We start from the raw sequence: 15,137 nt of genomic DNA on the forward strand, positions 1-15,137 counted from the left end.
AATTCTGGCTCTCTACTGATGATGATGATGATGCTCCTCTGCTCTCCATGAGTCCTATTGCAGCCAGTCACCAATTTAGCTCTTCACTATAGGAGTCATACATTGGTCTGACCTTCTGACACAAAACAGACTTGATAGTCATGGAAAATTAAGGCAGTCAGTAAAGAAATGTGTCCCAAAAGAAATCTTGTTCGTTAGATAATAGTTAGACCATTAATATTTTTGTTCCCATTTACTCACCTTCAAGCTTCTGTTAGCAAAATAATGCAGTGGGTGGTGATTTATAGAGCCAAGCTACAAGAAAAGCACAATAAATCTGTATGATCCATCCATGATAGCTTTCTCTGAGGAACAGACCAAACTCTTCCCATCTGCCAGAGCTCTTAGATCTCATTTGCATCTAGACTCACCTAAAGGATTATTAGGAACACCATACTAATACTGTGTTTGACCCCCTTTCGCCTTCAGAACTGCCTTAATTCTACGTGGCATTGATTCAACAAGGTGCTGAAAGCATTCTTTAGAAATGTTGGCCCATATTGATAGGATAGCATCTTGCAGTTGATAGAGATTTGTGGGATGCACATCCAGGGCATGAAGCTCCCGTTTCACCACATCCCAAAGATGCTCTATTGGGTTGAGATCTGGTGACTGTGGGGGCCATTTTAGTACAGTGAACTCATTGTCATGTTCAAGAAACCAATTTGAAATGATTCGAGCTTTGTGACATGGTGCATTATCCTGCTGGAAGTAGCCATCAGAGGATGGGTACATGGTGGTCAAAAAGGGATGGACATGGTCAGAAACAATGCTCAGGTAGGCCGTGGCATTTAAACGATGCCCAATTGGCACTAAGGGGCCTAAAGTGTGCCAAGAAAACATCCCCCACACCATTACACCACCACCACCAGCCTGCACAGTGGTAACAAGGCATGATGGATCCATGTTCTCATTCTGTTCACGCCAAATTCTGACTCTACCATCTGAATGTCTCAACAGAAATCGAGACTCATCAGACCAGGCAACATTTTTCCAGTCTTCAACTGTCCAATTTTGGTGAGCTTGTGCAAATTGTAGCCTCTTTTTCCTATTTGTAGTGGAGATGAGTGGTACCCGGTGGGGTCTTCTGCTGTTGTAGCCCATCCGCCTCAAGGTTGTGCGTGTTGTGGCTTCACAAATGCTTTGCTGCATACCTCGGTTGTAACGAGTGGTTATTTCAGTTAAAGTTGCTCTTCTATCAGCTTGAATCAGTCGGCCCATTCTCCTCTGACCTCTAGCATCAACAAGGCATTTTCGCCCACAGGACTGCCGCATACTGGATGTTTTTCCCTTTTCACACCATTCTTTGTAAACCCTAGAAATGGTTGTGCGTGAAAATCCCAGTAACTGAGCAGATTGTGAAATACTCAGACCGGCCCGTCTGGCACCAACAACCATTCCACGCTCAAAATTGCTTAAACCACCTTTCTTTCCCATTCTGACATTCAGTTTGGAGTTGAGGAGATTGTCTTGACCAGGACCACACCCCTAAATGCATTGAAGCAACTGCCATGTGATTGGTTGATTAGATAATTGCATTAATGAGAAATTGAACAGGTGTTCCTAATAATCCTTTAGGTGAGTGTATTTTCAATTAAAAAGCAAGGACATATTAGTGCACCAGGTTTGTCGATAAAAAACAAAACACTCAGTATTAATATATATTTTTTAGTAATTTAATTTAAATTATTACTAATTTCTATTTTTTTCATACCATTTTTTATAAGTTTTTCATCTAATATTTTTATTTTATTGATTTATTTAAATTATTTTAATAGTTTCAGTTAAAAATAACAACACTGCATCACTGGACATACAATGATTTAAAGGTGCAATAGGTGATTCTCTACAGAATTTTTTTTTGTTTTTGTTTTGTTATGCTGGTCTCGTCATATCCTGATAGCAATCACTAGGCCTATGTTAAGCTGTCTAAATATATTTTTATAAAAATATAATCTGTGGAAGGTGTAGGACCATAAAATGTTCATCCAATAATTACATTTGGTCTTAATGAAATGACAGCATGCGTTCCCTATCAGTCAACGTGCGTTTGCATACCACTGCGCAGCCTGTTCATGCAAACATCATATGTCATACTGTAGTGTACAGACAGCGCGAGAATGGCAGGCAAACAGTTGTTTACGTTCGTTGTTGTGGTAATTGAAGTTTTCTCACCGATGATATTGTAATCCAATAAAGTTGTCTCTGGTCGTCTCGCTTCTGGTCTGTGCGCGTTCGGAGGAAGTGTGGTTTTGTATGGCGATTTGCAGGGAGGGTGGCTTCGTATGCTTTCAATGCTAGCAGGCTAAAGTTAGCATTTCCCAGATCACCTATTGCACCTTTAAGTCATACACTGAAAAAATTGGTGTATAAACAATTTTCACTTAAAAAAAAATGCTCGATTGAACAAATAATTATGGGTGGCAAGTAACACATTGAATTGAATTAAAAAATGTAAAGACTGAAATAGTATATTTTCTTGTAAAACATACTCTTTTCTATTATTTATTAAATCAGCTTTTGCTAAACAGAATTATGCATTAAAAAACATTCCTTAAATAAAACCAGCATGTGAAGTATTCAGGTTGAAACTCTTGACTGTAGTTCTGATGCTCAATGGCTCAATTCTGACAGTTAGTTGGCCTCTTCTAGTTTGTTCTTGTGTCTCATTTTCACAGTATCAACCGCAACACATTTTTAATGGCTTTCTCCTGAAAATACAATGTCACCAATTAAGCGCCACTCTTCTGCCTCACCTCTCAGGGGCATGAGATAACTTAACTGATGTTGATAGGAGGTAGGCTACTGGGTGTCTCTCTAACGATGACACATCTAAGTGTGTACAGATTGTCATGTTCAGTCTGAGGCTGTATCTGAAATCGCATACTCTCTTGAGTAGGTACATATTTTGAACAATTGGTTACATCATGACCGCTAAAAAAGTAACGTTACGTTCCATGTTTGTGTTGTATAAACGTAATCTGGACGTACTACTGTACATTCGCCATGTGACCTTTCAGAATCAGTTGCGTCGCTTCACTACCATTCACAAATCCCCTCTGTGGCCTCATGGGATAGTAAAGTGTCCATTGTATGCACTTCAGAATCTTGCTGGAAGTAGTGTGTATTGTGAGTACTGTGAATTCGGACGTACTTGTTTTGTCACATACTATTTTTCGCCTACTAAGGAGCTGTTTACACGACACTGTTTTCACCTAAAAATTTAAAACTTTTTATGCGTTTTGGCCGTTCATTTACAGTTTACACGACAACAGCGTTTTGGGTGCCCAAAAATGCAAACTTTTCAAAGTGCAAGTTTTTGAAAACGGTCTCCTTGTAAACAACAAAAAACGTGAATCTCTGAAGACGATGATGTCATGCACATGCGTATTATGCGTTCAGTCTACTGTTTCATCGCCATCTAATGGCCTGGCAGCAGAATACAGAGTTTTTAGTAGTTTTCGCGGATCTGTGTGAATGGGGATCGTTTTGACAATGTACGTGGAAAACTCAAGGGAAAACGTAAACGTATCCCAAGTATGTGATTTTGGTTACCAGTTACCATGGCTTTTCATTATATGACTAATTAAATCCCACCTGTTTGCATTTGAGTTTATTATCTTGTATTTATAAGCACTTCAGTTCATTTAGTTCTTTGTCTGGTGTTGGTTGTGTTTTAGTACACACTGTTCCATTGAATACTCTCATTGAAATACTGCTTTTGTTTTATTAAAGAAAATAAAACAAGCTGTATATTTGCCTCCTTCATCTTGTTGTCTCTCTGGGGGCAAAAGGGGAAAGAGAAGATCCAGCTTAAATGAAAGCTGTTGATGTTGTCTCAGTGGAAGTTGTCAGCAGTAAACAGTGTTCACATTAGCTATGTTTCCATCTAAAGTTTGTTCCATTCATGAACACTGTTTGCATCCCATGTGTTCGAGAACAAAATCGTCACTTTCTGGGAAATTGGTGCAAAATATCTGCAATAAAATGGAAGCCACTGTGGTTCTTTTATCATATATCATAAAAGACTTGAGTCTCAGAACGTGCAGATGAAACGCAATAAACGCTGTCATGCTACCTTGTGTCTGGATACTGGTGTTTGTGAACACAATCGTGTGAGACAGTTCTGGGAGGTCATCAAATCATTCTGATTTTCAGCATTTCCAACATTTAAGATGCTGTGCAATGAAATTGGTCTAATGGTTAGTCCAGTTATCCAATCAAATCCACTGTTGAGGCAATGTGTTTCCATAGTTTATACTGGCTTGTGCAATTTTATTGCAGTGTTTAAAATGCAGTGCTTTATTGATCTACATTCTGAGTTTGTTTTTAAACCTCTAACCCTGCAATTATTAAAGTTGGTATGAAACAGAAGTTGCAGATTTTTCATTTTTAGGTGAACTATCTCTTTAAGCTCTGCTTAAAGATCCTGCAACAGCCTTCATAAGCTCCATCATTTTAGTCACCACACTGGGACGTAACTGGTAGTTGTCGTCCTTTACCGAATGTTTCCAATCAGTCCTAATGGAAGAACTTGTAAGTTAAAGCATGCTCAGTGAATTGGACAGAGATGTTGCCTCGCAGCAGACTTGTGCCTCCAGTGAAGTAGGTCCAATTAGTATCTAAGACTTTCTCAATAACAAGAAAACTAAATGTTAACTGTTGTTAAACAAAGGCCCAACAGCACACTAAAGAAACTCTCAATGCATATTGTACTGATTTAAATGAAAGAAAGAAAGACAAATAACATTAATTAGAGTTATTTACATCACTAAATAAATAAATTCCAACCAAGTGGCTTTTTTTTATTATTATGCAGAAATTAAGCATTTAGTTTAGCCAAGACAGGAGCTGTATATTTTGTATATGTATATTTAAAATATAAAATGTCCAAGCACAATAGCCTACATAATTTGAGATGTGATGGATATATGTGCATGGCTACAGAAAAAAAAAATGTATGAGGATATTGTTCTCACAACTGAGAGTGTAAAAATCTGTTTTAGATATAAGCTACTCTTATTATTTTTGTTGAACGTATATACGTTTTTGTTATTCTCTACAATATTACATATAAAAAGAAGATTTGTCAAATTTGATTTCATGCCGACTTTAAAGATTTTGTTAGTGGATGGTGAGTTTTGGTGATGCCCACCAATATGTGAAATCTGTTCAGAATAAAGGTGCAAGCTGCACTCCAGTGTGCCACCCTATATTGTGTAATATTGAGAGTTGAATTGTGCATAATACATTTGCTGCATGTAGGTGCCAATACAGTGATGCAATTGATTAATCTTTAAGTTATTTTTTTTAATTTTTTTTTTTTAATTTTTTTTTATAAGATATTGAACACACAAAAAATCAGTTAAGTGGAAGCTGCCACTGCTGGCTAGTGCTTAAACACTTAATTTAACTACTGTGTCATTATGGCATAAATAGTCAAGTGAACATCTGCATTTACGTTAAGTAGCCTAAATCAGTAAAAGTATCACAATGTATTTCTAAAACAGGAACGGCAAATTACCTTTTACACAAGAAAATTATTAAATAAATTAATTAATAAATATGCCGCGAGTTTAACCCCCCCAATGGTAGACCCAAAGTTACGCCCTTGGTTGAGTAGATTTATTGAATTCATCTCAGATAATCATCATCTTCATCATCACCACCATACTATCACATGGGTTCATAAAGGGGCGATAAACTGTTTAATGTAGCTACATTTATGACGGGTATTACTGTCATCATTGAACGTGCTTCACATTTCACTCATGAAGCAACCTTGAAGAAACAAACCTCTGATGACGGTTATTTGCATTAGCTTGTCATTGTAAGTGTGGCGGAATATGCGCGTTGGCAATAATGCCAGCAAAAGACCCGCTTATCGAAACACTTAAAGGTAGGTTTCATATCCCATATATCATCGTATACGCATATTAGAGGCTGTATCTGACCTTCGATGTGCTGTTTTATGGTTATTGATCAGTTGTTCTGGTCACGCAACAGATGATGAAAGGCTGTCTGAGAGCTGTTAGCAGAGCCTGTTGTTGGGAGATTTAAATAGATAGCTAGCATACTTGTCTTGGTTTGCGCACCCGGTTTGAATTTGTAATATGAAGTGGTCACACTGGAGAGGATGTTTTGATTGCTGCTCATAGTCTGAGTTATTTTCCGCATTTTTTTGTAAATCTCGGGAGCCAAATACGTGTCTTAACTAACATTTGTATACTAAGTAGCCTATTTGTCTAATAAGTATTCATACTGAGTAGCCGTGCTAATAGGGGAGAAAGTCACCATGAAATCAAAATTGACTATTCTTATTTTTTTTATTTATTATTGCGGCATTTTGGCTATTATAAATGATTTATTCGTGAACACATCATTATTGTTAATTAAATGCATGTGCCCTCGTAATCTTTAACCAAAACATCTCTTCTCTGATGACTTGTTTAATGGCGCAAGGGCGGGACAACCTGTCACTCAAGTGAGTTTGCAGCAATAGCAAACCACAACGATCAATTATGTCAAAATGACAAATGACAAAATCAAGTCCCAGCCTCCATTTTTTTTCTTGTTCGAGAAGCCGTTTAACTCAGATCTGTTTACAATAGGGAATATTGTCAATATTTAACACATTTCTCTCTGCTAGTCTAAAAACCAACCAAAACACACAAAGCAAAAGCCAGTCTGGACCAGCGTATATGAGTGCAGCTACAGAAATTTCCTCTCTCCGCTCCAGATCCATCTCGTTTTATCATATTCCTCCTGGCAACCAAATATGCCAGTGTGTGTTGTTTTGATCTGGTTTAATGATGCAAGGGTTATTCCACGTACCTTCATTACATTTTGTGGTTAAAAACAGAAAACTAATCATTAACCATAATCCTCTCTGTTTATTCCAAGTGTGCATTCTGAATTTGAAATCGGAGGGCACTGTGACTGACTCCAACCCACACCTGGCATCCTGCTGTGAGCTCCTGGAACTTATACTGCAAAAGGGACTACAGCGTGAGAGCCACACACCAACACACACTCTCCTGTACACCTGCACATTGTCCTGTCAGCAAACACAGGGCGCAAACTCAAATATGAGCCATTATTACACCTGGCACACATTGTGAGAAAATACATACACATTATAGGATGACATTAATTGCTGTTTAGAGATAACAACAAGGATGTGTCTATTGACAATATACTTTAGAAATTTGGACACACTTAACTTAATTTATGTTTCCCATGACGTTATAACCTTTTGACCTGAATGTTTAAGCTTAAATGCTTCAAAGTAGTTGTACACAATAAACTGATTGATAGTGAAAGGAAAAGCAGCCAGCAAGTGCATGCAAAAACATTCCAGGCTAATTTTAATTATATAATTATTAGTAGCAGTTTGTGTCTTAGATAAAAAAATAAATAAAATACAAGCAGATTAAAGTGCATGTAAAGGACAGTATTAATATATAATGAATGCTGCATGTCATTCATGTTTTTAGAGCCTGTTCTCAGCTTAGCACATAGAGATTACTGGCATTGTTTCAAACAGCTTCTACAGCACGACACATGTGGCAGGTGAGTCTTTATGCACTCATTGCTTCTCATTTTTAGCATAATTTACTATAGGGTGAAAGAAAATCTGGGATTCAAGGTCTAATTAAAGGCAGGGTAGGCGATCCGGGATCCAGAAATGTTTTTTTTTGTTATGCTGGTTGAAAGTCTCTTCACATCCTGATAGCAATCACTAAGTTAAGTGGTCTAAAATGTATTTATATATCGCCTGTGGAAGGCACAGGACCATAAAATGTTTGTCCAATCATTGTATTCGGTCCGAATGCAATGATACGATGTCCCACATGCCTGTCAACGTATTTCCATACCTCCGCGTACCTGCTCGCGCAGACATCACACGTCATCAGTCAGCTGACTTGCCCTATCAGGCAATGACTTTGCAGGCAGTGTTTGCGCATGAAAGTATATAACAAAACTGATTTCGGACAGACTTCTGAGTCAGCGTAACAGTTTAATGATCTACAACAAAATAGAGTGAGCTTTGGTGAAAACTAAGTGAATATTTAATGACTACAATAGTAATTTCTCGCTAGAAATGACACCATAAGGGGAAAACAATTATCATAAATGTACATTTACACACAAACTGACCACCAGCCGCATCTTTCAGATGCCATCGTTATTTTTCTAGCTCAGATGTCACAGAATGTAAAGCACAGGATTGTGGGATATCAAAGGCAGTTAAGGGTACATCTATGCTGCCTTCAAAAATCGATCAAATAAAGGTATCTCAGGAGACAGGAAGTGCAACTAACATTGCATTCAGACGTGTCTTGATGCCTTCCTACCTTGTAATGCATCCTCCGAAGGCAGCATTTATCAGTTTTCGGACGCAGCCATGCTTTCAAAGCTAGCTCGCTATTGCTAGCCTCTCTGAAAATTTCCTCCCCTACCTTTAAATCCAGGACATATACAGTAATGTAGGATTTTGAAACATTTAAAACGATAAAACATGGAGTAATATAAATAAAAGAGGTATTTTAAATCTGAAATTGCTGTTTTTGTCATTCTTAAATTATTATTCTAATAATCGCAATAACAATATATATTACATCATAATGCTCACATTTTAAAAATAACACCTTATGATTTATCACAACCACAATTTTTGTGCTTAAGTGCATCTTAATGATCAGGATGTTCTGTCTGCCCATGAAGGTTGAGTTCAGTCTCTTTGGCAGTGCAACAGACCACAGCCTGCAGCAAACTCATTACATCTCAAGGCCGAGGACGCTTCTTCATACGGCTCATGCTGATGAGGAGAACCCTGGGAAATGTAGTAAAACACCTGCTGCACACAAACAGAGTAATCGAGGTTAGTGGACACTCACAGAGTGATGACTGAATCTCGTCTTTTACAGAATAATCAACATCATTTCTTTTCTTTGCAGTGGTATTGCCCTAACATTTCTATTCTTAGAAATGAGGAGTTTGTAGGTGAGTTTTTGGTTTCACAAACCATCTAACTTTAGCCGTTGTGTTTTTTTTTGTTGTTGTTGCTGTAAATAGTATCCCAACTGTTTCCAAACAGAACCATTTCTTTCACTGTCTATGGTGTTATCAGAAATGAACTTTGAGATCAGTATTGAGGTATGAACCACTAAGCCTGTATTATCACTATATTATATAGTATGATATGTATACAATGTGCTAAATTTGAGATTTGTTGCTGTAATTTGTCGTTTTTTACTGGGAGCTTCCTCTCTGTGACTTTAATCTCAGAACTGCAGTTTCCTGGATGAAAGCTGGCTGCTCCCGGTACAATCTTAATATTCTGACATGCTTCATTTGCCTGTATGTGCATGAAGAGGTAATGTTGAACTGCATGTTGCAAACCTTGCTTGTGTTTTAGGTGTGTCAAATCTATGAAGCTGTTCCCTGTCGGGAGCTGGGAATGGTGCTCAGGTTAGCATGTCGGCATGTCTTTTCAATTCTGAATGCTGCATTTGTTCGTCATTTTAGCAATAATTTTTGTTCACATTCTGATCCCCCTTTTGCTGTCTGTGTTGAAAAAATCGTGCGCAAATACACAATGCAAGTTTTTGATTGTCTAGTAGATTGAACAGCAAATATTCCTAGTTGGTATTCCTATTCATATCCCATATTTCTTTCTACAGGTACCTAGATGGACGTGTGTTTGTGCTGGACCTGCTTCAGGGTAGTCAAGCTCAGGCGGATATGTTTGCCGAGCCTGGTGACATCATTGATGAAATCAATGGGATATCCCTGAGGAATGCTAGCAATGGGCAGGTCAGAATAAATCATACCCATAAAATGTGTCCTGCATGACCCAACATTCCAACATAAATATATATTAGATTGCTTCTACAGACAGCCTGATATATGTTCTCTGCTTTGCCTGAATTGATTAAATAATCATGATAAGCTTCTGTGTTCCCATTGTGTTTGCTTATTCTAATACTCGTTCATCACGCTTTAAAGGAAAAGTTAATTGAAAAATGTAAACATTTACTTGTTCCAACCACATATTATTTTCTTTCTTCTGGGAAACACTAAAAGAGATGTTAGGTACAATGTTCAAGCTGCTGGTTTCCACGAAGTGGATGATAATACATAAATGTAAATGATAATATTAACTGCACATGATTAAAGTACCATTAAAGTTATTCAAATGATTCATATCATTTGTGCGCTATATTCCAAGACTTCTAAGGCCGTACAATAAGTGTTAGTTCACCAATTTTTTTATTATTCAGTCATCAATTACTCACTCTCATGTCATTCCATCTAAACCCATAAGACTTTCGTTCATCTTTGAAAAACAAATGAATATATACACTCACCTAAAGGATTATTAGGAACACCTGTTCAATTTCTCATTAATGCAATTATCTAATCAACCAATCACATGGCAGTTGCTTCAATGCATTTAGGGGTGTGGTCCTGGTCAAGACAATCTCCTGAACTCCAAACTGAATGTCAGAATGGGAAAGAAAGGTGATTTAAGCAATTTTGAGCGTGGCATGGTTGTTGGTGCCAGACGGGCCGGTCTGAGTATTTCACAATCTGCTCAGTTACTGGGATTTTCACGCACAACCATTTCTAGGGTTTACAAAGAATGGTGTGAAAAGGGAAAAACATCCAGTATGCAGCAGTCCTGTGGGCGAAAATGCCTCGTTGATGCTAGAGGTCAGAGGAGAATGGGCCGACTGATTCAAGCTGATAGAAGAGCAACTTTGACTGAAATAACCACTCGTTACAACCGAGGTATGCAGCAAAGCATTTGTGAAGCCACAACACGCACAACCTTGAGGCGGATGGGCTACAACAGCAGAAGACCCCACCGGGTACCACTCATCTCCACTACAAATAGGAAAAAGAGGCTACAATTTGCACAAGCTCACCAAAATTGGACAGTTGAAGACTGGAAAAATGTTGCCTGGTCTGATGAGTCTCGATTTCTGTTGAGACATTCAGATGGTAGAGACAGAATTTGGCGTGAACAGAATGAGAACATGGATCCATCATGCCTTGTTACCACTGTGCAGGCTGGTGGTGGTGGTGTAATGGTGTGGGGGATGTTTTCTTGGCACACTTTAGGCCCCTTAGTGCCAATTGGGCATCGTTTAAATGCCACGGCCTACCTGAGCATTGTTTCTGACCATGTCCATCCCTTTATGACCACCATGTACCCATCCTCTGATGGCTACTTCCAGCAGGATAATGCACCATGTCACAAAGCTCGAATCATTTCAAATTGGTTTCTTGAACATGACAATGAGTTCACTGTACTAAAATGGCCCCCACAGTCACCAGATCTCAACCCAATAGAGCATCTTTGGGATGTGGTGGAACGGGAGCTTCGTGCCCTGGATGTGCATCCCACAAATCTCTATCAACTGCAAGATGCTATCCTATCAATATGGGCCAACATTTCTAAAGAATGCTTTCAGCACCTTGTTGAATCAATGCCACGTAGAATTAAGGCAGTTCTGAAGGCGAAAGGGGGTCAAACACAGTATTAGTATGGTGTTCCTATTCCTAATAATCCTTTAGGTGAGTGTATATCTGTGAGATTTCTGTGCTTCCATTGAAAGTCTGCTCACCCAAAACTCTGACAGTTCAAAACGTTCATAAAGAGATCGTAAAATAAATTGTGGGTGCTCTATGTATGTCTGTGAGTGAATAAAAGCCTAAATTAAATTTGTTCTTCATATAAAGCAATCGTGTCTCTTCAGAAGAGTTGGATTAAACTACTTGATTCAAATGGATTTATTTTACAATCACTTTATGAATGTTTTATAATGTTTTGGGTGACTAGACTTTCAATGGAGAGACATTAAATATCATTCATTAAAAATATCTTCATTTGTGTCGTGAAGATGAGCGAAAGTCTTATGGGTTTGGAACAACATGAGAGTAAATAATTGATGACAGTATTTTTATTTTCACAACTAATGTGACAAACAGACTAAATTAAAGTTGTGTAGTGCTCAAATCTGATTTGCACCAGCATTTTAAAGTTGACATGAAATGAAAATTCACCCTATTTTCCAAATACTTGTTATTGATCTTATTGTGAACGTATATGCATGTGTATCATTTGTGTAATTGTGTATCAGTTTAGTCGACCGCAAGGTCCAATCGACAACTGATGCAAGTCGATAATTGATAATCCGATAATCACTCGGATGTACATCACAATTAGGGCTGTCAAACGATTAATCGCGATTAATCGCATCCAAAATAAAAGTTTGTGTTTACATAATATATGTGTGTGTACGGTGTATAATTATTTTCTATATATAAATACACACACATGCATATATATTTAAGAAAAATGTGTTATTTATATATAATATAAATTATATATAATATAAATATATATACACAGTATATACATGCAAATATTTCTTAAATATATACATGCATGTGTGTGTATTTATATATAGAAAATAATTATACACCGTACACACACATATATTATGTAAAAACAAACTTTTATTTTGGATGCGATTAATCGCGATTAATCGTTTGACAGCCCTAATCACAATACAGTATAGTATAAAAGATCTGTCACTACTTCTATTACATTGCGACTTTAAAATATGTCTCTGCAAATATGAAAAAAAAAGATCAACAAAGGTACTGTAAAGACCAATATCTGACTGACAGGCCACACACACTTTCCCCCCCTCCAAAGGCAGGTGTGGTTTTGTCTAAGCTGAAGGGTCAGCCACTTTCCATTCACTTTATACATTGGAGAGGAGAAGATGGGTCCATCTATCAGCCGCTGGTCAAACACTTACGGAAACTCAAACAGGAAAAACCCTCCCTTCGGTTTGGCCCAAAACCCTCCTCTCAGCAGGACAGAACTGCGGGCCAGAAGAGAGGGCAGACGCAGTGTATGAAAGACGGCAGGTACTCTCAATAAAGACTTCACGCGTGTTTGCAATTGTATTAGTCACAAATACCATAAACAGTCTGGCCTGTTTGATCGTGTTTCATTAACAGGATCCTGTACGCTGTACACCTCTTAGGAAAAGCAAACATAGGAATGGTACAGTAGTTGTGTAAACATCTCTCTTTATGGTGCTCTTGCTTCGCTTTAATCCATGCATGTGTATTATTTGAGTCAATATGTGATCCTAAATAGTGTGATTATTGAATATCAATGTTATTTTTGTTTAATCTTAAGTGTGGAGGTAAGGAGGTTCTGCAGCATGCCATTCCTGAGGTTCTGGAGAGCAAACAGGCAAGAAAGGTACATCTACAATTAATCAAGTGAGTTTTATGTAAAGAGATATATGTAAGCTAGTTGTGACATCTGTATGATTTTTCATGCATTCTCTCTGATTTTGTCATACAGGAAGTACTGCTGGATGTAAAGGAGACTCATCTTACCTGCATAGAGAAGTCCAATAAGCAGGTTTGTATTATTCAGTGTTAGATATGTATAACTATTAGGGCTGTCAAACGATTAATCGCGATTAATCGCATCCAAAATAAAAGTTTGTTTTTACATAATATATGTGTGTGTACGGTGTATAATTATTTTCTATATATAAATACACATACATGCATGTATATATTTAAGAAATATTTGCATGTATATACTGTGAATATATATTTATATTATATATAATTTATATTATATATAAATATTTTATATATAAATAACACATTTTTCTTAAATATATATGCATGTGTGTGTATTTATATATAGAAAATAATTATACTCCATACACACACATATATTATGTAAACACAAACTTTTATTTTGGATGCGATTAATCGCGATTAATCGTTTGACAGCCCTAATAACTATGTAAGGTGTATAATTTTAAGCCGAAGTCTCTCCTTTTGATTAGGAGCTGTTTCAACACCACTTCCCTGAGATATCATGTGTTGGGAGGTTTGGAAGCCAACCTGATTTAACCATTTTTGCTTTCTGTTTATTGTAAGTATACTTTGAGAAACAGTTGTATAATAGATGTCTATTCATATATAAGTAGTTCAAATTAGATGAATGGCATGCTGTTTTATGTCAAGCTTTCTTTCCGGAAATATCAAATGTTTCTTTTTTTTAAAGTCAGGCTTTCAGTATTTGATAGGGTGTTGGAATTTGAATAAATGGCGGATTATGAGTTTACGGTATTAAATTACCATTTATCTTCATCATATTTCCTTCCAGGCTTGTGTTTTTGAACTTGGTTTTTCTTGGACATTCAGTACTAAACATTTAATTGGTTTCAGGGATTCACCACAGGCAGGAAAACCAACAGGCTTCTGCTGTGTGGTCCTGCAAGCTGCCACAAGTAGTGAGTGTGAAGAGATTGTTAACCGTATAGGTGAGTTTGAAACCACCTTAATTCACAGTGTTAAAGTAATAAAAGGTTTCGTATTTCAAACGTCAACCACAAGTAATTTGTGTATTTCCCCCCCCCCCCCCCCCCCCCCCCCCACCCCCCCCCCCCCCCCCCCCACAGCTGCTGGGTTTAAACATACAGAATGGTTTGTATGAAAAACCCAGAACTTAAGTGGACTGGACATGTTTTGTAGTTTGCATCATGTTTTTTAACACTATGTATTGTCATATATTCTAATGTATTATAACATTATAGTTTATTGTTTGTATGAGTATATATGATAGATAAAACCTTATTATAATACCCTGTATTTGTGCTATGTTGTTTTGATAGAAATACATGAAACACAGAGTCAGTCAGATTTCATGCATTTATTACTTTGTCACTGTTATATAATACACAACTATTTTAAAACACATTAAAAACAACAAGAAATTTGAATTACCACTAAATTAAATGCACACACAGGGGTCCAAGAATATTGAAAATATATTTGATGTATTTATTTATGCATGTAAAACAAAGACACATTGTCATACAATTAATAAGGAATTAACATTCTCCATTCTTTCAAGTTCTCTAATCAAATAAGTAAATGTATGTCACTGAAACTCGATATATATATATTTTATACTTCCATCGAGGCAGAAGATGTTTTTAAGAATATTTTAAGTGTAAAAATAAAAAGCAAACATCCTT

The 15,137-nt window shown here is 37.1% G+C and overlaps 1 protein-coding gene across 2 annotated transcripts; it reads left to right on the forward strand.

The window, feature by feature from the left end:
- Positions 1-5,680: 5,680 nt before the first annotated feature.
- Positions 5,681-15,137, forward strand: LOC307147509 (uncharacterized protein). Of its 2 annotated transcripts, XM_079852260.1 has the most exons (16): positions 5,681-5,938; positions 6,943-7,047; positions 7,536-7,611; positions 8,767-8,923; positions 9,000-9,045; positions 9,140-9,198; positions 9,331-9,366; positions 9,461-9,513; positions 9,726-9,858; positions 12,773-12,990; positions 13,084-13,129; positions 13,268-13,333; positions 13,439-13,498; positions 13,941-14,029; positions 14,326-14,420; positions 14,559-15,137. In XM_079852260.1, exons 1-16 carry the CDS (start codon positions 5,902-5,904, stop codon positions 14,591-14,593), a joined length of 1,311 nt encoding a protein of 436 aa, XP_079708386.1. In that variant the 5' UTR covers positions 5,681-5,901; the 3' UTR covers positions 14,594-15,137. The 2 variants fall into 2 exon arrangements, 1 of the variants encoding a protein (XP_079708386.1); XR_013819319.1 differs by lacking the exon at positions 13,084-13,129 and having other exon boundaries at positions 5,712-5,938; positions 14,559-15,136.

Source organism: Squalius cephalus (genome assembly GCF_949319135.1).
Source record: "Squalius cephalus genome assembly, chromosome: 19".
NCBI lineage: Eukaryota > Metazoa > Chordata > Actinopteri > Cypriniformes > Leuciscidae > Squalius > Squalius cephalus.